General features: G+C 38.9%; 1 protein-coding gene across 1 annotated transcript in view; it reads right to left on the bottom strand.

The window, feature by feature from the left end:
- The window catches only part of Ubr5 (ubiquitin protein ligase E3 component n-recognin 5), a 113253-nt gene extending 87563 nt beyond the window's left edge, over nucleotides 1-25690 (bottom strand). Inside the window, exons 1-4 of the mRNA XM_013012389.1 lie at nucleotides 25587-25690; nucleotides 2436-2480; nucleotides 1626-1707; nucleotides 1124-1200 (exon numbers count right to left, since the gene is read on the bottom strand). Coding sequence (XP_012867843.1) covers nucleotides 1124-1200; nucleotides 1626-1707; nucleotides 2436-2480; nucleotides 25587-25690 — 308 coding nt within the window. The remainder of the gene's footprint in view (nucleotides 1-1123; nucleotides 1201-1625; nucleotides 1708-2435; nucleotides 2481-25586) is intronic.
- Nucleotides 25691-25960: the final 270 nt, after the last annotated feature.

Here is a 25960-nt window from a genome sequence, read left to right as displayed (position 1 = left end):
ATGCTGGTACATGCTTACATTCCTAGCTATTTGGGAAGCTAAGGTTGGGAGGATCCCTAAAAGCCATGAAGTTCAAAACATCATAGGAAGATCCCTATCTTAAATTTTTTTTTCTATATGAAAGTAGGTCTTATTTAGTATCAACAAAATATGTACTATCTTTCTTTAGATAGTATATTCCAGTCAAGTGATAATTAACCCCTCTACTTTTTTTTTTTGGTCGGTCGTGGGGCTTGAACTCTGGGCCTGGGCACTGTCCCTGTGCTCTTCAGCTCAAGGCTAGCGCTCTACCACTTGAGCCACAGCACCACAGGCTGGCTTTGAACCATGATTCTCACATCTCAGCCTCCTGAGTAGCTAGGATTATAGGTGTGAGCCACTCACACCCAGCTTAACCCCTCTACTTTTAAGCTAACCTTTTTGGCTATAACCTATTGCTTGCCTAATAATTAAAATGTAAACTAACTATTACACTATTATTTTTAAACTCCAACTTTTTGCAGTATTTTTTTTAATTTTAAGTGTTACCAGGATTAAAAGAGGTTTATATAATACTTTCATAAACATAAACATACATATATATCACATATATAATTATATGGATAAGCAAAGAACATGAATCAAACTAAGGTAATACTTTGAAAACGGAGATGAGGAAAGTGAATTATTCTGCAAATAAGTAACTCTGATAAAGACAAACTAAATAATTCTGTAATGCAATACAAGTATATTTGAAAAAGCATTTTAAAAATCTCAAGAAAGTTATTGGTCAATAGAGGAATGGGAGAAGTAGGGGGAGAAACAAACTTTTGGGTAGGTACTAGCAAGAGGGGATTGGGCTAACAAAGGGATGAAGGCAGTTGAATACAAATTAAAACTGGTGACTATAACTATAAAACTATAACAATAAAAACCTGTTGAAATTGTTTTGGGAAGGGGAAAAAGGGACAAGGTGATGGGGCTTAAATCGATTGGGATAATTGTAAATACATGTGGAAAGATAGCAATGAAATCTATCCCTATGTAACTCATATAAGCTAATAAACACCAAGTGATACTGTGTACACACACACACACACACACACACACAATGAAGCAAGCACACAAAAAAACAATGTCTTACCCATCATTATTATCAGGTTTACCCAATTCCAATCTATCTGGCTGTACTGAAAAACCAATCCTGCAAACTCTACCATCCTAAAAGCAAACAGAAGAAATTTCCCAGTATGTATTAAAATTTGAATGTACAAAATAAGCATAGGCTTTACCTATCTATGTGAACTGAGAAGACAACAAAATGTGCTGAAATCTGAGTTGGGGAATTATAATATACAGGTATCGCCAAGAAAAAAGTTCAAAGCATCTCAATTTGACAGAATCCAGAGTAAAGAATCAACTGGATTTCAGTATCTTCCCCATCTATTATTAACTACTTCAAGCTCAAGTAAATCATTTACACCTACTGTAGGCCAGAGAATTTATATAAGAAGGAAAGAAATTATTTTTGAACAAACTCTGCTAAAGTACATATTTATTATTTTCCATAGTTAAAAGAAGAAATGGTGCACATTTGCATTTTAAATGTTTGGTTTTTATTTCTCTACTCTGAATAAGTAGTTTACCTCAAGAAGAAAAGCAGCATGATTTGGTCCCACCACACACTGTTTAATAGTAGCCTGCTCCAATACATTCAAAGGGGGATGGCTAGGGAACAGAAAAGAAAAAAAAAATGTATATAAGTAAAATCTTTTTGGTGTATGCAGGAGCTTGTACCACTTCAGCCACACCTCTACTTCCACCTTTTTGGTGGTTATTTGGAGATAGAGTATCACAAACTTTACTGAGCAGTCTAGCTTTAAAACACAAGCCTCAAATCTCAGCCTCCTGAAGTTAGGATTACAGGTGTGAGCCACCAGCACCCAGCTAAAATTACTTCCTAAATGGTAAACACATTTTAGTCGTTTCTTAAATCCCACTAGCAAAAGAAAAAAGTTGGCAAAGTCTATTTTTTAAGAAAAAAGTTGGCAAAGTCTATTTTTTTTAAAAATCTAATACTGTAAAGCAATAATTAAAAACATAGTTATGATACCCCCATAATTACTACAGCTCCACGGTATGCTAGATGGTTTAAAATCCAGTATGAATAGAAACTATAATTCAAACTGAACCCAACTTGTAGAAAATTGATAGTGAAATTAGTAATTAGTCATACTCAGATATATTAGACTACTGGCTAAATGAGTAGTTTTCTACAAAACTCATTTTTTAAATCAGAATAAAAATATCATGGGTTAAGAATATAAATTCAGTAAATATTTACACTTACCTAACATGCACAAGGGCCTGGGTTCAATCAACAGCACTGAAAAGAAAGTCTACATTTAAGCTATCTTATATAAAAAAATAATAATAAAGTATCTTAATATTCTTACCTGTTTAAATTATATTTGTTCAGTTTCTCTGAAACTTCTCGTAACCTTAAAAAAATTAATAAAACACATGTGCAAATCCTTTGTAAGCAAATACTTTTCTAACAAATATTGTAGCATTTTGGCTGATTTCCAATAGTAGCACATAAAAACCATTGCTATGGCAATATATTTTTGCTTTTGTTCCAAAAAGATCCCAAGCAAACTTTCACTTCCTTTTCACCACTAGCAACTTCATTAACAATAATTGTTAGTACCACTGTATATTTGAAGAAATTAAGTTTCTAGAGTTTCTACTAGTGGCAGTAGAGCTTGGCACTTGAATCAATACCAAATGATTCAAAGGACAGATGAAAACAAAAACAAACAAAAAAAAAACCCGCTATCTATGCCAAAAGAAATTCTTGAATATATATGGATATCATAGAATAAAAATCTTGAGAGTTAAGAATTTTAATATAATGGGGGGAAAATACCAAAATCCTAGTCAATCATAGTCTCAACTTCCTGAAGGGCCTTATAACTCAAAACTGAATAGCCTCACTGTCCTGACTAAAAATTAAGGATAAGAGCTCCATTTCTAGAAGTATCGAATGTAGTTAGAAAATCTCAAAGGACCATGTAACGAAGAGATATTAATTCAAATTACCAGTTATGATTTTTCTGTTTCCTTCAAGGAAACAGTATTGAATTAATATAAAACACTGATACTCAGCTCAATTAAACTAAGGAAGTTAATCTAAACCTAAATTAACCTAAGAAAGTAATTCAAATATATACATTTTTTGTGAGTATGCATGTGCCAGCCCAGGGCTAGAACTCAAGAGTTTGGGCACTGTTCCTGGTCTTTTTTTTGCTCAAGACTAGCATTCTATTAATACTTGAGCCACAGCTCCACTTCTGGCTTTCTTGGCAGTTAATTGGACTCTCACAAACTCCTACGTGGGTTAGCTTCAAACTACAATTCTCAGATCTCAGCCTCCTGAGTAGCCAGGATTATAGGTGTGAACCACAGACATGAAGCAACATTTGTTTTTTTTTGTTTTGTTTTGGTCAGTCGTGGGCCTGAACTATGGGCCTAGGCACTGTGCCTCAGCTCTTCAGCTCAAGGCTAGTATCTACCACTTGAGCCACAGCGCCACTTCCAGCTTTTTCTGCTTATGTGGTGCTGAGGAATTGAACCCACGGCCCCATGCACATCAGACAAGCGCTCTACCACTGAGCCACCTTCCCAGCCCTCAAGTTACTTCTGTAAACAGAATTTTAGAATGCAGTTGGAGGTAGGGAGCATGAACTTTGCTCTTTAAAAAATAATGGCAAGCGCCAGATGCCAGTGGCTCATGCCTGTAATCCTAGCTACTCAGGATGCTGAGATCTGAGCATAGCAGTTCAAAGCCAGCCCAGGCAGGAAAGTCCGTGAGACTCTTATCTCCAATAAACCACTAGAAAACCGGAAGTGGCGCTGTGGCTCAAGCGGTAGAGCGCTTGCCTTGAGCTGAAGAGCTGAGGGACAGCGCCCAGGCCCAGAGTTCAGGCCCCATGACGACAAAAAAAGGGGGGGGGGGATGAGAGAGAGAGAGAAGGAAATCAAATTTTAATCATTTGTACAAAAATTTAAGATTTAAAAGCTGCCCCAAGTCATACATTCTTGGTAAATAACTGTTTACTTCAAGAAGCTCTAAATATGAATCATTGTCCTTTCTTACCCTGTAAGCTCTATCCTCCGTTCAATTCCTGAGTACTGTTTAAAAACTTGAATTTTAACTGTCTGGCACGAAACCGCATTCAATGGCTACAAGAACTTTCAAATGATGGTCTATTTAATTTCTTTGGTAAGTACAGATACTCACTGGTTAACTTTATCCTCACTCCCAAAGAACATCTGATCATGTGTTATTTATAGTCCATAATAAAACAATGCATTTTTTATTTTTGTAGTCTAGTGTTCCTTTCAGTAACAAAGCATATTTTATTGGTCCTGACAGGTTATGGTCTTCTTACTAAATTCTAGGTGGTTTATTTACAAAGTACGCTTCTATATTTCACATCACGATAAGAGTAATGCACTGTGGAACATCGGCTGTGGGAGAAAGCTGGCTGAAAAACGACAAACTGGACCCTCTGCTCAAAGACTAACAGTACCCCGAGGCAGAAAACACCCACTTCAGCGACACACATGTACTATGAGTAACTTACAAAACTTTTCAGGAAGTGTAGACCGAGGTTTTAATTGCCAAAAGCTGTAATAGTGACACATCAGAAAGTATCTCATCACTCATTAGAACACAACTAACCCCATTTTTTTTTTTACTGGTCTGAAGTTGTCTCTAGAGTTTTCACAAAATGACAGACTGGAGAAATATACAGATTTGTCAAAGCTTTTTTTTTTTGGGGGGGGGGGTCAGTCATGAGGCTTGAACTCTGGGCCTGGGCGCTCAGCTCTTCAGCTCAAGACTAGCCACTTGAGCCACAGCACCACTTCCAGTTTTCTGCTGGTTTACTGGAGATGATTCTCACCGACTTTCCTGCCCGGGCTGGCTTTGAACAACCTCCTGAGTTACAGGCGTGAGCCACCAATGCTTTTTTTTTTAAAGCAAAATTAAGTAATAATGAGACTAACAATTAAATTTTTATTTCAGTTGATTATTATCTACAAAACTAAAATAAACTAGCAAATAGGAACTCAAGAGCAAATTCCAGGCTACTAATTCCATAATAAAAATGGTTCTTGTTATCAATGAATTTTCTAACCCCAAAACCCATAATGCCCTAAACCACATCTGAAAAGTATACCAGTTTAACAGAAACAATACCCAGTGAGTTATCTAGGGTTTTCTTCCAGTTAATCTACTCCAGAATTACATTACATTACACTAATTCTCATCAGTGTGAATTATCTCTGGCGCTTCACAGTCCCAAAATTCTTACAATGTATGAAAAGCAACTGGATCCGAAGAGGATGGGTATGTGTGTGTATTGTGTATAATGTTTATACAGAATTAGCACTTACACTCAGCACTATCAGACCTTGACTTCCACTTTATATTCTAGTCATCTGTGTTTCTGCCTAGACATCAAATTCAGTAACTAATAATTTCTCAATGAATTCTGAATAAATCTTTTACTCACACATCAATCTATTGTAAGAGCATACATTGGAAAATACCGGTTTTCTAACTTCCACAAATGAAATTCAAGATTTTATTTGTCAATATGATCAATCTAAAATGCTAAACTCACCGTGAACACAAGTTTCTCAAAAGTTTTTGAAAACCTTGAAATATATCTGCTTACAAGCTCAAGTACCATCAGTTGTTTTCCTTGAAGTGACTGTTACTGGGCGACTGTGGCTCATGCCTGTAATCCTAGCTACTCAGGAGGCTGAGATCTGAGGATCCTGGTTCAAAGCCAGCCTGGGCAGGAAAGTTCGTGACACTTTTATTTCCAATTAACCACCAGAAATCCAGAAGTGGTGCTGCAGCTCAAGTGGTAGAATGCTGACCTTGAGCTGATGAGTTGAGGGACAGCGCCCAGGCCCAGAATTTAAGCCCCACAACCGGAAAAAAAAAAAAAAAAAGAAGCTTGAGATCTGAGAATCACAATTCAAAACTAGCCTCAGCAAATAAGAGACTCATATGTCCAGTTAACCAGGAAAAAAAAGAAAAAAATACCAGAAGTAGAAGTGTGGCTCAAGTGATGAGTGCCAGCTTTGAGCCAAAAGGCTAAGCAAGAGTTTAAGGCGCTGAGTACAAAACTCAGTACTAGCACTACCCCCAAAAAAGAAATTTTACAACAGTTACACTAACAACCAATACTTTTCAATGTAAGTGAGGCAGGCAGCAGGAACAAGAAGAATGCAAACAAACCTGTTTAAGAGGCTTAGGGTTGGCGGCATGGCTCAGGCAGAGCACCAGCCTAGGAAAATGAAGTACAAGACCCCAAGTTTAAATGCTAGTACCTCACCTCCTCCCCCACCACCACAAAAAAAAAAAGAAAAAGGAAAGGGAAAGGGAAGAGAGAAAAAAAAGGGAGGAAGGAGCAAGCTAAGACAGAGAAAGATGGCATTAAACAGAAGTCACAAATTGCCAGTCTACAGATACACTTTAATAGAGCCATATCCTATTTCAAATGTTTTTAAGACTCTTGGCCAACACTTAAAAATGGGAAATTTTGTAAATAATCTGGTAGGTATTTAGCAACTAAATTTATATCATACCCTAGTGGAGACTCTTAGATGCTTATGGTTTAGGGACAGCTAATAAAGGATTACTCTTCCACCCACTGAGAAAGAATATTTCCTTCCTAAACAGTAATCAGATCAGCCCTATAACTTAGATTTCAGCATATAGTTTCATTTCTAAAGAATCTTTGCTCAGTCGCCAGCTTAACCACATTTTGTTTCTTTCCTTCTGGCTACTGGCCACATAAATTCTACTGATCTGTTTCCTAATGAAAGAAAACTGTGCCTAGTAGCAAACATCTAACTTTATGACTACAAGCCATACAAATAATGGCTTTTGTACAGAAAAAAAAAATCATCTGCCAGCACATTACACACATAGGACTTTACTTAAATCCTTATGAAGATGGCAGGTAATCACTTATATTAACTTTTACTTTACCCTAAATGACATAGGACATTTAACCCCAAGATGGACTTATGACCAAAACTTAAGTCCTAAATAAATTATTATAAATTTATAAAATGATAGGTATGTTCTAAATCTGAACCCTTTAAACTACTCCTACTAAAATGATTTTCAATTGAAACTTCAAAAGATTTGTATTAAAAATGGCAAAATCCAAGTTATAGAGAAAACTCTGCAAAGTACAAGAAAAATTGTATTATGCCTACAAATAATTCATCCCCTAATCTGTAAATTCCTATGCAGTACCATGAATGAGATTTTTCATTATAAGTGAAAGAAGACCAAATCCCAAACTATTATGCCATTTGCAAAAAACATCTCTTGGAACTTAGAAGTACTGAATTTTATAAAGTCATTTTCCTTTGAAGCAAAATCAACCATGTTGTTTTCATTCAAAACAGGAAAAGGAAAATACACATGCCAAATGGACAAGAAGAAATTTGGTAGGAAAAGATAAAAGGCACCGTCTTTTATGCATAATTCTTGTTAACTTCCTAAGCCTTCCTGTCTTGTCTAGCTTCATTTTAACCGGAAAACTATACACGCACGCATGAATGGAACTGTGCTAACTAAGTAAGAAGATGTCTTTAGACTCTCATCACTAAAAAAGGACAGTACCAGCCAAAATTTCAAGAGAAAACATTTGGCATTTCTTCACCTTTATGCCAAATCCACTCTGAATACCTTCAACTTCATTCATGTTAAAGCATCTGCCAAATGCAGATAATGTATTCAAATCATTAGAAACCTACTTTTAGCTCTACACACAAAATGTCTCAAGAGATAACTGCACACTTTGATCTTTTGATAGAGAACTATACAGTGAAATAAAATACCTATAATGAAATCTATTTTTCTATAAAAGGTTATCTGCCTGACCACAGATCTTGATGTCGCTAGGTTCTGAAGTATTTCTTTGAATAAGACCTATTAAGACAGCTTTTTGATGACCTTTTATTAACAAGGATGAAAATGGCAGATGTTTGCTACATAGATCCAGAGCCGCTATACCTACACTCTTGTAAGGGGTATTATAGTGAACTGAGAGTGCACAATAGTGTCAAACAAAACAAGCAGAAGGCCCCTCCCTACTGTTATCTGATTCTGCCAACTTTGGTTGGACTTAAGTTTCTCAAACTGTTAAATAGAAACAGAACTACCAATCTGCGCTTCTCAAGGTTCTGTTGTATCAACAAGGATTAAGGTAAGTTTGTTCGCCAGGCGTAGGTGGCTCTTAGGAGATCTGAGGATCAGGATTCTAGTCAACCTGGGGAGGAAATGTCCATGAGACTCTTTATCTCCAATTGACCACCAAAAAAGCAAGAAGTGGAACTGTAGCTCAAGTGGTAGAGCACTCACTAGCTTTGAGCAAAAGAAGCTAAGGGACAGGACCTAGGCCCTGAGTGCAAGCCCCAGGACCAGCACCTCCTCCCCCAAAAAGGTAACTTTGTCATGTGCCTTGGAAAGAACCAATCACTTAAATACAGGCTAAATTACAGCTATTATCAATATTCCTAAACTCTTCTTTTTTATAGCATGATATACTTCAACCTTCAGATCTGCCAAGTCTGACAGCCCAACTAAATAAAGCCCAATTTGAATCCTGTGATGGCAAGAATCTGAGGATTCAAGGAATGACTGCTGAGTCTGGGAATTCTTTAGAAATAGAAATCTGTAAATGTACTGTAACTCTTTGTTCTTGTGTACTAGTTTATGTCTCACAAAGAGATTTTCTCTTCTTGTCCTTATAATGCATCTCTAATCTCATCTTTCTTCAATAAACAAACTATACTCCAAAGATCTCTATCCTATCACAATTCCTTAACTAAGTTGTCCTAGCAAACTACTCTCCCATATTTTTTTCCACATACCTATTCCCCAGCCTATCATAACAACTACACTGCCACAGCTTTCCACATATCCAGCTACTAGGAAACCTTAACTCTTTCCAGACTAAATTAAGCAGTCTTCTGAATTCTATTATACCTAGGACCTACCTTCCTCCACAGAATTTCTTAAACTGCTATTATTTGTCCAATGAAATATTTGTCTCCTTCAATGCCCAACAAACTCTGTGAAGGCAAGAACCATGTTTTGTTAACTTCTTTTTTGGGGGGGGAGTCCGGTTGTGGGGCCTGAACTCTGGGCCTGGGCTCTGTCCCTCAGCGCTTCAGCTCAAGGCTAGCGCTCTACCACTTGGGCCACAGCACCACTTCTGGCTTTTTTCTTTTTGCTTATGTGGTGCTGAGGAATCGAACCCAGGGCCTCAGGCATGCAAGGCAAGCACTCTACCACTGAGCCAACTTCCCAGCCTGTTTTGTTAACTTCTAAATCCTGCTGCATGCACACTTTCCAAAAAGAATGTACTCATAACTGTAACCTCTCTGTACGTCACCTTTCTAACAATAAAAAATTAAAATAATAAATCTTGTCACATAGCAAATGCATCATAACTTTAAACTAGTGTTGGATATTCATGTCTTGGCCCTAAAACCCTACACTGGCCTCAAAATACTGGTCAGTTTTGTCTTTTGATACTCATTTAAAGAAGAATTTTAAATGTTCTGCTATGTGACCACTATTTTAAGAAGATACCTCTAGAAGCTCTATCCAAATTCAACTGGTGCTGCAATCCTATGAAGAATTGGGAGGGGAGAAGAGGGCAGGGCACAGTACTTGCTACTTGCTAGGCAAGTACCGCTGGAGCCACAGCTCCAGCCCTTTCTGCTCTAGTTACTTTAGAAATAAGGCCCCACTTTTTGCGTGAGTGGACCTGGGCTGTGATCCTATTTACATCTCTCATTTGTGAGATGACAGGTGCACACAATCACACCTAGCTTTCTTTTATTGGGTGAGATGAAGTCTTACCAACTTTTTGCCTAGGCTGGCTTCAAATGGTAATACTCCCAAATAGTTTAGGTTACAGGAGTGAGCTCTTTTGAGGAATTTTTGAAGCTTTCTGATAACACCAGAAAGAATTGACCAAACAGATAGGAAAATCACTCAACACTTTATAGTTGTGAGATATTCTCCCAGTCTGCTCTTTCTGTCCTGTGGTTTAATCTGGGTTAATGTTGAGAGAAATGTGATAAAGGACCAAGAAGGCAGAAGCAAAGGGAAAAGGAAATATATAGATTAAAGCTTATTTATGGGTTAGGAGTGTGGCTTAGTGATAGAGTGCTTGCTTTGCATGCATGAAGTCCTGGGTTTGATTTCTCAGTACCACATACACAGAAAAAGCTAGAAGTGGCACTGTGGTATAAAAAAAAAGCAAAAAAAAAAGCAGCTCAGGGACAGTGCCCCCACTCTGTGTTCAACCCTCAAGACTGTACAAAAAAAAAAAAAAAACAAGCTTATTTATGTGCAACCAGCCTATATACATGCCTTACATTGGGAGTCCAACTGACCCACAAACTATACAAAGTCTATTTGTTAGACAATTTTTATTGGCAAATAATGCAATAAATATTTTAACAGGGGCTAGGAAGGTGGCTCAGTGGTAGAGCGCTTGCCTTGCATGCATAAGGCCCTGGGTTCCATTCCTCAGCACCACATAAGCAAAAAGAAAAAAGCCAGGGGCTGAGAAGGTGGCTCAGTGGTAGAACGCCTGCCTTGCATGCCTGAGGCCCTGGTTTGATTCCTCAGCACCACATAAGCAAAAAAGAAAAAAGCCGGAAGTGGCGCTGTGGCCCAAGTGGTAGGGCACTAGCCTTGACCTGAAGAGCTGAGGGACAGCTCCCAGGCCCAGAGTTCAGGCCCCACGACCGGACCCAAAAAACAAACAAACAAAACAAAAAGAAAAAAGCCAGAAGTGGTGTTGTGACTCAAGTGGTAGAGCACTAGCCTTGAGCTGAAGAGCTGAGGAACAGCACCCAGGCCCCACGACCAGACCCAAAAAAAAAAAAAAAAATTAACAGCTAATGCTGAACCAAACTAAGTATAATATAAAATATACATACAAATTCTGTTGGTTTGTTTTGCCCAATCATCAGCAGCATTATAACTCAAAGGAAAAACTACTGCCACCTTGCCTCTACCTAGATATCTAAAAGCAGCCCAGGAAGTTTCCATCTGTACCCCCAAATGATTATCATGTTTAATGAAACTTTTAAGAAATGAGTAGCATGTTGTAAACACAATGTAAAAATTCCATTGTTCTACTCGATCATAAAAGTTTTGAACATTTTTAAAAGACATATTCAGAGGCCCCATACAAACCTACTAAATGAGAAATGTTAAGGGTTGAGGTATCAATAATTTGTGTCTTGGCTGAATAAATATTACTACATAATGAAATATCTCCAGAAAGAATCATCTTATTTAGTTATGAGGAAGGAAGTTGAAAGCAAAGACTTTACAGCAATTTATACTATAAATTTCAAACCACAAGAATGTAGTACAATACTAAAATTAATTTTTAAAATTTTTTTTCTGGGCTGGGAAGGTGGCTCAGTGGTAGAGTGCTTGCCTTGCATGCATGAGGCCCTGGGTTCGGTTCCTTAGCACAACATAAGCAGAAAAGCCAGAAGTGGTGCTGTGGCTCAAGTAGTAGAGCACTAGCCTTGAGCTGAAGAGCTGAAGGACAGTGCCCAGATACTGAGTTCAAGCCCCATGACCAACCCCCTCCCAAAAAAAATTTTTTCCCCTAAGCATTCTAAGTTATTCTGATGATCCACTAGTAAGGGCTAGTAGCTACTACTACAGTCTGGGACCAACTACTATAAAATACCATCATTACAGTAGGATCATCTGAAATATCTATAATATTCAATAGTCCACTGAAGAAAGGTATTATACAAGCATATTATTTCAAGTTTGTACCTCTCAGAAATTCACAAACTTTTAATAAGTAGTAAGTCTGCTCAAGTTCTTGTTTTCCAAACTGAAGCCTTACATTCTTTGCTGAGCACCCGAGGCTCACATTTATAATTCTAGCTACTCAGGAGATTGAGATCTATGACCACATGAGGCTAGGTCAGTAGGCAAAACTGCCCACCTATGAGACTCTGAACTCCAATTAACTACTAAAAAGCCGAAGTGGAGTTATGGCTCAAGCTGTAGAGCACCAGTCTTGTATAGAAAAAGCTAAGCCAGAGCATGAAACTCTGAGTTCAAGCCCCAGTACAAGAGGAAAAGAAACACTAACAGAAAGAGAAAGAGAAAAAGACAAAGAGAAGAGAGAAGAGAATGAGGAGAGAAATAACAAAAACATTACAAAACATTTTTTTCCAGTAAGATCTTAAGGAGCCATGAAATACTGCTTTGAGGTCTCCCTGAGATAGAGACCAAGTCTTATTTATTTCTCAATCTGTAATAGAGCTAAATAGAAACCCCCTCCAAAAGAGAACCAACACTAACAAACTGCCTTTCTTCTATGTCCTCCTTAACTAGAATACCCATCTTATTTTTTTTAAGTAAATGGTGTAAAATAATCCTATTTAAAAGGCCCATCTTCAAACTATCTATAGAAAATCATTTTTAAATTAAAATAATATGGTAATAAGCATTTTATTTTTTTCTCTTTTTTGGTGGTACTAGAGTTTGAACTCCAGGCCTCACACTTGCTAGATAGATGCTCCACCACTCGAGCCACATCCCCAGCCCTTTTTTGCTTTAAGTTAGTTGTTTTCTAGAAAAGTCTAGTGTGTTTTGCCTTGGGCTAATGTGAGTTATAATTCTCCTACTAATACTTCCTACACAGCTAGGTTGACAGGCACCACACCACCACACTTTGTTGTTGTTGTTGTTGGGATGAAGATCTCATTAACATGAAGTACTATCCTCCCAATCTCTACTTCCTGTATACCTAGTATTTATTACAAGCCAACCCTCTTTTTAAGTGTTAAAAGATCTTTATAAATCAAAATCACAGGCTGGGAAGGTGGCTCAGTGGTAGAGTGCTTGCTTACCATGCATGAGGCCCTGGGTACAATTCCTTAGCACCACATGAACAGCCAGATGTAGCACTGTGGCTCAAGGGGTAGAGTGCTAGCCTTGAGCTGAAGAACTGAGGGACAGTGCCCAGGCCCTGACTGAGTTCAAACCTCACAACCGACAAAAACAATAAATGTATAAATAAAAATCACTTATGTTAAAGAGGAATTGATTTCAGCATGGTTCTCCTCCTCTAGTATAAGCAAAACTAGTTGCGCATCTTTATTCCAACTAGACCAGACTAATCAAGAAAGCTATATACTCAAAACTACATGATAACCCTGTTTCTTACTAAACGCAAGAAGATCGATATACTCAAAATGGTCCTGAAAACTGTGTCTAATGGCTCAAAATCTTCATTTACCAGGGTTCTTAATTCATCCTAATGCAAAAAATCTTCTTTTAAGAATTCATATATCTAGCCAAGCGCTGGTGGCTCACGCCTGTAATCCTAGCTACTCAGGAGGCTGAGATCTGAGGATCACAGTTCAAAGCCAGACCGGGCAGGAAAGACCGTGAGACTCTTATCTCCAATAAACCACCAGAAAACCGGAAGTGGCGCTGTAGCTCAAGTGGTAGAGTGCTCGCCTTGAGCTGAAGAGCTGAGGGACAGCGCCCAGGCCCAGAGTTCAAGCCCCGCGACCGAAAAAAAAAAAAAAAAAGAATTCATATATCTACACCACAAGAGCCAAGTATCACAGGATTATAAAGCCACCATACTCAAATGTAAGGCCTCTATCAGATCCCTTTGTTTCATTACTATGGATTACAAACACAGAGAAGTATTTTTCCATGTGGTAAAACAGCTACCACAATTAGGGCTTGGCACCCTCATTTTGGGCTTCAAGGATCCATCAAAAAGAATCTGAAACATTCTTAGAAACTGGTACCAAGAGAGAATTAGTTAACTCTCGTGTGAACTCAGGAAAACAAAACTACCTCTCCTTAAACTAATTATGAGTCCTTGCTATATAACATTTTCTTTGGAGAAAGGGGAGTATATTGGTTTGTGGAGTTGATTTATAGGGACTAAGGCTGGTTTATACTACCCTACTACGTAGGTACATCCAACAAAAAATGTAGTATAAAAAACACTGAAGAAATAAAGAGAAAATTTCCTAAAACTAAATGACATGAGCTTCCAAGAATGTTGGGGTCACATTACAAAAAAGTGTCAATACAGTCCATCAAAGTAGGTAAGTGTGGAATTTCTCAGAACCAAGCATCAAAAGTAGGACCCAAAACTTTCAGGCCAGTGTCCAGAAAAAAGGATCGGGAGTCAAAATGGCACAGAACTCCTCAAAAGAAATACTAAAAAGCTATGAGATAATCTCACATAATGTCTTAATTTTGAGGAAAAACTTATTTCCAACTAGAAATTACATATCTACCCAGGAAGCACTGCACAAAAAATAAATTTGACTTCATCTAAATTAAGCAACAAGAGACCTGGGAATGTGGCTTAGTGGAAGAGTGCTTGCCTAGCATGCATGAAGCCCTGGGTTCAATTCCTTAGTACCACATACACAAAAAAGCCATAAGTGATGCTGTAGCCCAAGTGGTGGAATGCTAGCCTTGAGCAAAAGCAGCTCAGGGACAGTGCCCAGGTCCTGAGTTCAATCCCAGGATATATATACATATACACACACATATCAATTATTTCTCTTCCTTTCTCACCCTTTTCTCCCTTATCCAACAGCCTCTCTTAAAAACTAAAGGAAGGGCTGGGAAGGTGGCTCAGTGGTAGAGCGCTTGCCTTGCATGCCTGAGGCCCTTGCACGCCTCAGCACCACATAAGCAGAAAAAAAATGCCGGAAGTGGCGCTGTGGCTCAAGTGGTAGAACGCTAGCCTTGAGCTGAAGAGCTGAGGGACAGTGCCCAGGCCCAGAGTTCAGGCCCCACGACTGGACCCAAAAAAAAAAAAAAACCTAAAGGAAAAGTTCTCTTGAGCTTGCAAAGGAGCTACAACCCAGGACTGGCAAAAATAAATAAAAAAGTAAATTAATTAAAAGACCTTGACCTTCTAAACTCTATTATTCAAATGATTAGTTTGGACAGTCTATAAAGCTGAAAAGCCAAAAACCTAGCCAGGCACCATGGCTAAGCCTGTAACCCTAGCTATTCAGGAGGCTGAGATCTGAGAATTTCAGTTCAAAGCCAGCAGTACAGGAAGGCCTGTGAGACTCTTATCTCCAATAAGTTACCAGAAAACCGGAAGTGGCACTGTGGCTCAAGTGGTAGAGCGCTAGCCTTGAGCTGAAGAGCTGAGAGACAGAGCCCAGACCCAGAGTTCAAGCCCCACAACCAACAAAAACATCATCATCAACAACAAAAGCCTAACTTTAATGATTAGGACTTAGAAGCCTAACCTTCAAATTAAATATCAAGTTTTGATTTAAAATATCAGAGATGGAGTAATTGAGTCCCTTAACACATACTGAGAAGTAATTTAGGACTTAAGTTCATTTCTATTATAGCAAATTTTACCAGACATTTCAACTAATAGGATATTATAATACAAAATATGTTTAGTACAGTGTTGGGTACGCAATGTTAGCTGCTCTTGCTATTTCTATGGTACCACTTCTGAATGAATGAAAGAAAAGGAAATGGGAGCTGACTGGAAAATAAAGGAAAGTGGGGACACAGAACTGCCATCATTGATAGGCAGTAGCACTATGGACGAAGATAGCAAAGCATGAAGCCAATACCTATCACTATACACCATTCAAAATAAGCAATGAGACTTCTGACATCTATCTCAAATCAACATATACTACAAACAAGCCATGAATAAATACTTTAGTTCACAATCACTTTAAAAACAGTAAGTGCTGGGAATGTGGCTTAAGGTTCATACATAATATGAACTCAGTACTGCATATACAGAAAAAGCCAGAAGTGGCCCTGTGGCTCAAGTGTTAGTGTTAGCCTTGAGCAAAAGAAGCTCAGGGTCACTGCCCAGGTCCTGAGTTCAAGCCCCAGGACTGGAAATAATAATTATTATCATTATCATTATTATTTAACTCCATAGCAGCTATCAACATCCTACCAATTTCAACTTCTGCCAATTACAAGAATTAAACCTACCCAAGTTACTACCAAATACTGTAGCTACAAAAAGTATTTTAATTTCTTTTTTTTTGTCCAATCAAGGGGCCTAAACTCTGAGTCTGGGCGCTGTCCCTCATCCCTTCCGCTCAAGGCTAGCTCTCTACCACTTGAGCCACAGCGCCACTTCCGGCTTTTTTTTCTGCTTATGTGGTGTTGAGGAATGGAACCCAGGGCCTCATGCATGCAAGGCAAGCACTCTACCACTGAGCCACCTTCCCAGCCCAGTATTTTAATTTCAGTAGGACATATTATTACAGTTCAGTGACAAATTTCTCTGCTGACCTGCTCCATGTTTCAACAATTCTATTCAATTCTGTGACTGATCATTTTCTGACCAGGTGCACTGGCTCACACTGTAATCCTAGCTACTCAGAAGACTGAAATCCAAGGATTATGGTTCAAAGCCAGCCCAGAAAGGAAAATCCATGAGACTCTTACCTCCAATTAACTACCTAAAAGCCAGAAGTGGGGTAGCAAGTGGGGTAGCAAATGGGGCTAGGTAAAGTGGTAGAGCACCAGCCTCAAGTACACAAGCTCAGGGTGAGTGCCCAGCCTTTGAGTTCAAGCCCCAGGAACCAGCATATACACAAAAATATAAATGAAATGTTATGTCTGCTATTCCAATTCTATCTTTTACATTTCAGTCTTATCTTCCAAAGTGTACAGTAAGTTCAATTATAAAATAAGGCCTATCACAAAACTTTTGATTGATGGGTATTCTGCATAGTAAGCCCTAACAGAATGACTAACGATGCTATACATTACGTAGGAACTGTTCGCTATCTTTCTCATAAACACATAAAATACATAAATACATAAAAATTCTCTCTAAATACATAAAAATAGAAATAATTCAATGTCACTATAATGATTCCACTCTGTCCAGAATCTACAACTTAACAACCTAATAATATTTTAGGGTAAAGAAGAGCTTTGCAACTAGCAATGGAATACTTAGTTTCATACTAGTTTCAATTACCAACTGAGCAGATTAGGAGTTTCAATAAACTGAGTAGAAGACTGTCATTCTACACAGAGTCCCCCCCTTCTCTATCAAGCTTCATGATACTGTCCTCTGCAAACAGATCTAAGTTTTAAAGCAATTTTAAAGATGTATTCATGTTGATACATGGCAACAGTTAAAGGATAGAACAGACTCTTTCACCAGACTATTTTGCTTTTTTGTTTCCAAGTGTTTCTCGGACTTTAGTCACAAAAAATTGACCCTGAGCCGGACAGATCCCAGTGGCTCATACCTGTAACCCTAACTATTCAGGAGGCTGAGATCTGAGGATCACAATTCAAAGACAGCCCAGGCAGTAAAGTCTGCAAGACTCCCTCTCCAATTAACCACCACAAAAGTCTGAAGAAGAACTGTAGCTCAAATGGGAGAGTGCTAGCCTTTAACAAATAAGCTCAGGGACAGTACCTAGGCCCTGAGTTCAAGTTCCAAAAAAAAAAAAAAAAGACCATAAATTTCAGCAGCAGGGCCTGTAACTTAATGACTAGCCATCTTTATTTTGAGATTTATAATTCCAGTTACACAGTAAGAAAGAAATGGAACCACACTTCTTTACCCTCATTCAAATTTTCTCCCCAACAGTGCTTCAGGGCTTACACGAGATGCTATTTGGAAAATACAGTGCTTCACACATAACAAGAATAACAGTACTAAATATAATGCTTACCTATGAGCAAACCTGAAAACTTGACTGATCAACCTCTAAACACTAATTCTAGCCTAGAAAATAATCTTCATTCCCCAGAGTGACTTCCATAAAAGAGTGACATTATAATTTAGTTTTGACCAGTGTTAAATAAAGTCACATAAGGAAAATTATATCAATTATAAAAGTTATGGTCCAGGGGCTGGGAAGGTGGCTCAGTGGTAGAGTGCTTGCCTTGCATGCATGAGGCCCTGGGTTGGATTACTCAGTACCACAAAAGCAAAAAAAGCCAGAAGTGGTGCTGTGGCAAGTGGTGGAGTGCTAGCCTTGAGCCAAAGAGCTGAGGGACAGTGCCCAGGCCCAGAGTTCAGGTCTTACAACCAACAACAACAACAACAAAAGATATGGTCCAATGAGTTTATTATCTCTAATGTAAATAATATTAACTAAAAATCTATTCAGCCCAGGATTAAAAGGCTCTCATTTACATAATTAGCATTGTAATTTTTTTAGTCCATGTTTATTTTGACTTCTAAAAAGTCTAAAAACTGATTCTGAAGAATTTGGCATTTTGCTGAAAGTTTCTTTTTTTTTTTTAATTGTGAAGTACAGAGGGGTTACAGTTACATAAGTAAGGTAATGAGTACATTTCTTGTCTCTTATCTAGGACTTCTGACTATTCTTTCTCTTTTGAAAGTTGTACCTAGTTAGGCTCCAGGAAAACTATGTTAGGCTCCAGGAAAACTATGTAGTCCTGCATTCTGATTTTACAAATGCCAACAGTAAGACTACTTTAAGAATGGTCTGGAGTAACAAACAGCCAAATACCAGTGGTTCACACCTATAAGCCTACCTACTGAACAGGCTGAGATCCAGAGGATCAGGTTCAAAGTCAGTCCGGGCAGAAAAGTCAATGAGATACAAAAGGCCAGGTTGGAGGCATGGCTCAAGTGATACAATGTCAGCTAAGCAAGCAAGCCAAGAGTGCCAAGGACCTTAGTTCAAATCCTGGTATCATGGAAAGAAAGGGGGGAAAAGGTAGGAGGAGGGTGAGAGGGAGGGGAAAGGGAGAAGAGTAGAGGGAATGGTATACCAATACAATAAAGGTCAATGTACATGCGAACTGTAAGGTCTTTTCAGTCACACAATGGTTACTACAATTTCAATAAATAAACTGTAAAACTCCAAGAAAAATGACACATGACTAACACCACCTTTAAAACTCAGCACAAATAATATCAAATATACCTCCTTTCAGGCAAAGCTATGAAATAGAACTATTTCTAATAAACTATTTTTTGTTTTTAGCAAAGCTGTGGATCAAATCTAGGGCCTTAGGCATGCTAAATTACATCACCCTTTCCTATTTCTAGTAAATATTAAAAGTGAACAGATGGCTTCATCTTTTTTTTTTTTTGTCGGTCGTGGTGCTTAAACTCTGGGCCTGGGCGCTGTCCCTCAGCTCTTCAGCTCAAGGCTAGTGTTCCACCACTTGAGCCACAGCGCCACTTCCAGCTTTTTCTGTTTATGTGGTACTGAGGAATCAAACCCAGGGCCTCATGCATGCGAGGCAAGCACTCTACCCTGCCCAGCCCTGCCTTCTTTATTTTAATCATAATGGCAAGTTACACATTTGTTTCAACAATAACAATCCCACCGGTAAGATTTCTGAACCTCTCCTTTAGGAACCTTATTGGGTTTCTTCTGAATACCACCACATACCCAATATTTAGTACAATGCCAAGCAAACAAGCAAGCAAGCAAATGATTAAAAAAACTAAACATAGAAGCATTACTGTGGAGGCTGGGAATGTGGCTTAGCGGGAGAACACTTCCCTAGCATGCATGAAGCCCTGAGTTTGATTCCTCACTACCACATACCAGAAAAAGCTCTGTGGCTCAAGTGGTAGAGTGTTAGCCTTGAGGAAAAGAAGCTCAAGGACAGTGCCCAAGCCCTGAGTTCAAGCCCCAGGACTGGCAAAAAGAAAAAGAAAAGAAAAGAAAAAAAGCAGCAATAATGTCTAGTCAGGTCAGATATATCTCAGAAAATGCAAAATATTCAATCCTAAAACTGATTAATAAGTCAAATAGTTTTATCCAAAGAAAATATTATTTCATAGGGAAATACACCAAGAGAGCACGAAAGTAAAGAAATCTTATCACTTGTGGACATTTCAATTTAAGTCTCAGAATACATGTTCATCTTTCCTAAATGGATCAACCATCTGACTATAGGAATAATACCAGTGATGACCAAAAAAAAAAAAAAAAAAAAACAGACTTCCCTTGTAATTATTGCCTATGTGCTTCTTAGGGCTTCTGTAATGCTAACCTGTTAAACTGTCAAGTTCAGTACTTCTGTCTGGTAATTATACTTTAGCAAAATGTCTTATGCCATAAATGTCAAGCCTTCAGCATTTCTATTTTCACATGGTATCAGTCTTTTCATAGTATCCACATCTTTATTATTATTATTAATCATCTTTCTTAATGGTAGCTGAGAAAGTATACTCTTTGACACTATTCTCTCTCATAAAGAGATAGACTGTAATTGCTCTCCACTGAAATTTACACTAGACTTAGGACCTGCTTCTCAAAAGGAGCCAGAACCAAGAATGATGTCACGTCACTCCAAAGCAAACCAGCCATCCTCTTTCTTGGACCTTTGAAACTCTAAGCTGTCACATGACAAGCCTAGATACCTTGATGCCTCCATTCTCAAGAGACCAGAGACAAACAAAAGTGCCTGAGGAACCTCAGCAATTCCAGACATTAGTTTTCTACATCACTCCAACTATACTATAGTTGCAATTACATAAAAAACTCAAAATATAATCTAAATGAACACTACAAATCCCCAGAATATAAATATAAATTGTTTTACCTATTGTTGATGTGTGGTTTATTACCCAACAATAAAAAAAATCAGGATGATCATAGAGTATCACAGCATTTCCTTTCATGTTGATCAAAGACTCAGTAATTTTGTTCCTTTGATATCTTCCTTACTAGCATCCTTTAGTGATGCTACACAACTGAAGTGCAACTCAGTCAGTGGTAAAGGACTTGCTTAGCATGCAGAAGGCCTGGGTTAAACCCTCAGCACCACAAAAAAGCAAACTCTATTATCTACACCTTTAAACTTTACATCTATTTCAAATAACTTATTTACAAGCTGCACTTCTGAATAGTAAAATGCTGCTTAAAATAAAATCCAAGCTAGGCACTAGTGGTTCACACCTGTAATCCTAGCTACTCAGGAGGCTGAGATCTGAGTATCTCAGTTCAAATACAGCCCAGGCAGAAAAGTCCGTGAGACTCTTAACTCCAATAAAGCACTAGAAAACCGGAAGTGGTGCTGTGGCTCAAGTGAGTTGAAGAGCGCCCAAGCCCAGAGTTCAGGCCCCACAACCAGCAAAATTTTTTTAATTAAAAAATAAAATTCAATCCTTAGCTATAAACAAAAAAGCCACACTTTTATATACTCTAAGTAAAACACAAAACTGATAGGCAAACTCAACATCACACAGCGTTAACATGTACTAACAATGTTCTCATTTCTTCATTCTCACAACAAAGAGACTGCATAAGGGAAAAAAAAAGCTGACAAGGCCAAAGCCTCACCAACCAATAATCTCTTGGAAAAATGGTCTCTAGGGCTGGGAATGTGGCTTAGTGGTCCGTCAAGTGCTTGCCTAGCATGCATAAAGCACTGGGTTCAATTCTACCACATACACAGAAAAATCCAGAAGTGGCACTGTGGCTCAAGTGGTAGAGTGCTAAACTTGAACAAAAGAAGCTCAGGAACAGTGCTGAGTTCAAGCCTTGTCAGGACTGGCAAAAAAAAAAAAAAGTCTCCAAACATTCCTGTAAGACTAACAAGTGCATAACCTGCCCTATCATACTGATCACTTATTGTAGGATGTTATCTGACAATATAATGTTGTTCAAAACAAAGCATTTACAAAGAGTATAAGGTTATATGAGGTCCACAGAAATATTGGGAATTCATCAAAGTACATACATCACTGACAATAAAACAATATTCTATATAGGTTAAGTTAATGAAGCAACTGTCGTGCTATGCAAGCACTAGGGAGGTTGAGGGGCAGAAAAACATGATGAACTCAGGAGTCCATGAATGATTTATATATCAAATTATATGTGGCACAAGGAAAAGCTGCAAATGTTTTAGTAACACAATACCATCACCAAGCACCAGTGGTTCATGCTTGTAATACTAGCCAATCAAGAACCTGACATCTAAGGATCTCAATGTAAAGCCAATGAAGGCAGAGAAGTCTGTGAGACTCTTTTACTTCCAATTAACTATCAACAAAAGACAGAAGTGGAGCTGTGGCTTAAGTGGTAGCCTGTAAGCCTTGAGCAAAAAAGCTCAGGGACAGCACCCAGGTCCTGAGTTCAAGCCCCAGGAACAGCACACACAGAAAAAGATACCATGATAAAATTCAATGAAACCAAATTCTGCTTGGAAAAGCCACTATTACATAGTTTTTTGAAAAGGTGGAGAAAAATAAACATATACTGGTTAATGAATGATACAGGGAATTTAAGTTATAACAATGGTACACCAGTTGTACAGAAAAGAACAATATTTGAGACATGTACTGATCAAGATATGTATTCATAAAAAAAGATATGCATTCATAAAGGTTAAGTTTCCCAATGGCTGAAGATTTCAAATAACTCAACCAAGTTATATATACATGCATGCTTGGAAAACATAGCAAATGCTATTTATTAATCCAGAAAGAAGACAACCAAAGAATTCCCTGTTCATTTTTCAGTTTTATTGCTTCTTTCAAAATGTTTACAGCAGAAAAACTTTTGGGGTGTGGAGAGTGAGTGGCCACAGGGTTTTACTATGTTGCATAGGCTTGCCTCAAACTCAAAATCTTCCTGGTTCAGCCTCCCAAGTGCTGGGATTATAGGCACTACTATACCTTCCTGGATAAACTTTTTAAAAATAAGAATCAGCTGGGCACCAGTGGCTCTCGCCTGTAATCCTATCTACTCAGGAGGCTGGGATCAGAGGATAGCGACTCAAAGCCAACCCAGGCAGGCAGAAATGTCTGTGAGACTTTTCAATTAACCATCAGAAAACCAAAAGTGGCACTGTGGCTCAAGTAGTAGAGCGCTAGCCTTGAGCTGAAGAGCTCAGGGACAGAGCCCAGACCCAGAGTTCGAGCCCCACATCCAACAACAAAAAAAGAAAGAAAGAAACTTGCTAGGCACCAATGGCTTATACCTGTAATCCTAACTACTCACAAGGCTAAGATCTGAGGATCACAGTTCAAAGCCAACTTGGACAGAAAAAGTCCATGAATATTTTTTATTATTTCATCTCACTTTGAGGTCTTCAAAAACCAAGTTACAGGACTAGGAATGTGCTTAGTGGTCAAGTGCTTACCTAGCATGCATAAAGCCTTGGGTTCCATTCCTCAGTACCACATACACAGAAAAAGCCAGAAGTGGCTCTATGGCTCAATGGTAGAGTGCTATCCTTGAGCAAAAGAAGCTCAGGGATGGTGCGTCCAGGCCCTGAGTTCAAGCCCCAGGACTAGCAAAACAAAAACCCACCAAGTATAATCTTGAAATAACTAAATAAGACTTCAGTATTTCAAACAATCAACAATGAAAGAGTCCAATAATTATCTCTGTGCTATGTCACCACTTTCTAGCAGCACTTAAGAAAGCCACCAGGTCAATTGTCCTGGGCACAATAAACAAGAGACCAGAAAGAAACATAGGTGCAGAAGCTCAATAATTCCCTCTCCCCTCCTTGCCAACCCTCAAAGTATACTCTTCTACCATAAAGTCGAGGCACTGAATGAACCAATCTGTTTTCACAGGGTGGTCCCACTATGTACGTATCATTTATAAATGAACAAACCACTGTGTGTGTGTGTGTATGTGTGTGTGCATGTGCGTGTACAATTAAGAATTTTGGACTGAAATTAAAACTGATTATCAGCCAGGTGCTAGTAACTCACACTTGTAATCCTTGCTACTCAGGAGACTGAAATCTGAGGATCCCAGTTGAAAACCAACTCAGGCAGGGCTTACAGCAAAACATCAGTAAGAGCCAAGCACTGGTGGTTCACATCTATAATCCTGGCTACTCAGGAGGTTGAGATCTTAGAATCACGGTTAAAAGCCAACATGGGCTAGAAAGTTCCTTAGACTCTTATTTCTCTCTGTCTGTCTGTCTCTGTCTCTCTCTCGCTCACACACACACACATATTCCTGCACGTTTTTTTGGTTGGTCATGGGGTTTGAACTCTGGGCCTGGGCGTTGTCCCTCAGCTCTTCAGCCCAAAGGGAGTGCTCTACCACTTGAGCCAGTGCCACTTCTGATTTTCTGGGGGTTAATTGGAGATAAGAGTCTCAGACTAGGGCTGGGAAGGTGGCTCAGTGGTAGAGTGCTTGCCTTGCATGCATGAGGCCCTGGGTTCGATTCCTCAGCACCACATAAGCAAAAAAAAAAAAAGCTGGAAGTGGCGCTGTGGCTCAAGTGGTAGAGCACTAGCCTTGAGCTGAAGAGCTGAGGGACAGCGCCCAGGCCCAGAGTTCAGGCCCCACGACCAGACCAAAAAAAAAAAAAAGAGTCTCAGACTTTCCTGCCCTGGCTGGCTTTGAACTGTGATCCTCAGATCTTAGCCTCCTTAGTGGCTAGGATTACAGGTCTGAGCCACCAGTGCCCAGCTTATTTCTAATTAACCACCAGAAATCTGGAAGTGAAGCTGTGACTCAAAGTGGCAGAGTGCTAGCTTTGGTTAAAAAAGCTTAAGGAGACAGGCACTGGTAGCTCACACCTGTAATCCTACTCAGAAGGCTGAGATCTGAGGATCACGGTTCAAAGCCAGCCAGGGCAGGAAAGTCTGGGAGACTCATCCCCAGTAAAGCACCAGAAAACTGGAAGTGGTGCTAAGGCTCAAGTGGTGGCTGAAGCTCAGAGCTGAGGGACAGCGCCTAGGCCCAGAGTTTAAGCCCCACTACCAACAACAACAACAAAAGCTCAAAGACAGCACCTAGGCTGAGTTCAAGCACTATAATGGACAAAAAATAAAAATCAAAACCAAAAATTAGAGGCTGGGAAGGTGGCTCAGTGGTAGAGTGCCTGCCTTGCATGCATGAGGCCCTGGGTTCGATTCCTCAGCACCACATAAGCAGAAAGAGCCAGAAGTGGCTCAAGTGGTAGAGCGCTAGCCTTGAGCTGAAGAGCTGAGGGGCAGCACTCAGGCCTAGAGTTCAGGCCCCACAACTGACCAAAAAAAAAAAAAAATTAAAATCAGTGAAACTCTTTATCTCCAATTAACCACTAAAAAGATGAAAAGTGAAGGTGTGGCCTCAGTGGCAGAGCACTAGTCTTAAGTAAAAAAGCTAAGGGACAGTGCCCATATCCAAGTTCAAGCCCCAGTACAAGAACAGAAAAACAAAAATCACTGTACAATGTACATGTTATCAATTTAAATCACTCTCTAGAAATAGCCCTATATTCTTATCTATATTATCTCAGGAGAAATAATTCTCAAAAAAAAAAAAAAGAAAAGGATAATACTGAGGAAAATGTACATTTAGTCATGTGACTAGGGTGTCAAAAGAATCTGGCATACTAGAATATTAGAATATTAGCATGAGGAAAGCTGATAGATAAGTGGAACTATTTTTACAACATCTCAACCATCTGTAGTTGCTTCAAAGTCACTCAAGAAAAACAATACAAGACATAACCGCCTATAGCCACTCACAGAACACACCAGTCTTACTCTTTTCTGAAGTTTCTCAAACATTCCTTTACAAGTTTCAAACACTCCTCAATCCAAAGTTCCAGGAACAAATGAAACACAGCAACCACCCCGTGGCAGAGCATGTTTGCACATGAGAGAGTACACAGCATCCGCTGAAAAAGGAAAACTAATCTATGCCGTTCTCAAAGTCTGTTCAGGCAATAGCATAGCAAATATTTGCACAGGCTAAAGTACCTCATTTACCAGTCTTTCATAATGTGCTGCTGGTCTGTGGACCAGTTTCTCTACTGCAACTAGACTGTAAGCTTCAGAACACAACACAGGTTTTTTAGAGCTGCCCTTTGAGCATGTTACAGTTCCAGGGAGGGGCTGGTATCAATTTTTCTTAATTT

Source organism: Dipodomys ordii, unplaced genomic scaffold (assembly GCF_000151885.1).
Source record: "Dipodomys ordii isolate 6190 unplaced genomic scaffold, Dord_2.0 Scaffold17, whole genome shotgun sequence".
Classification (NCBI taxonomy): domain Eukaryota; kingdom Metazoa; phylum Chordata; class Mammalia; order Rodentia; family Heteromyidae; genus Dipodomys; species Dipodomys ordii.
Note: the sequence above shows the minus strand (reverse complement) of the source record. Positions and strands in the feature narration are given on the sequence as shown.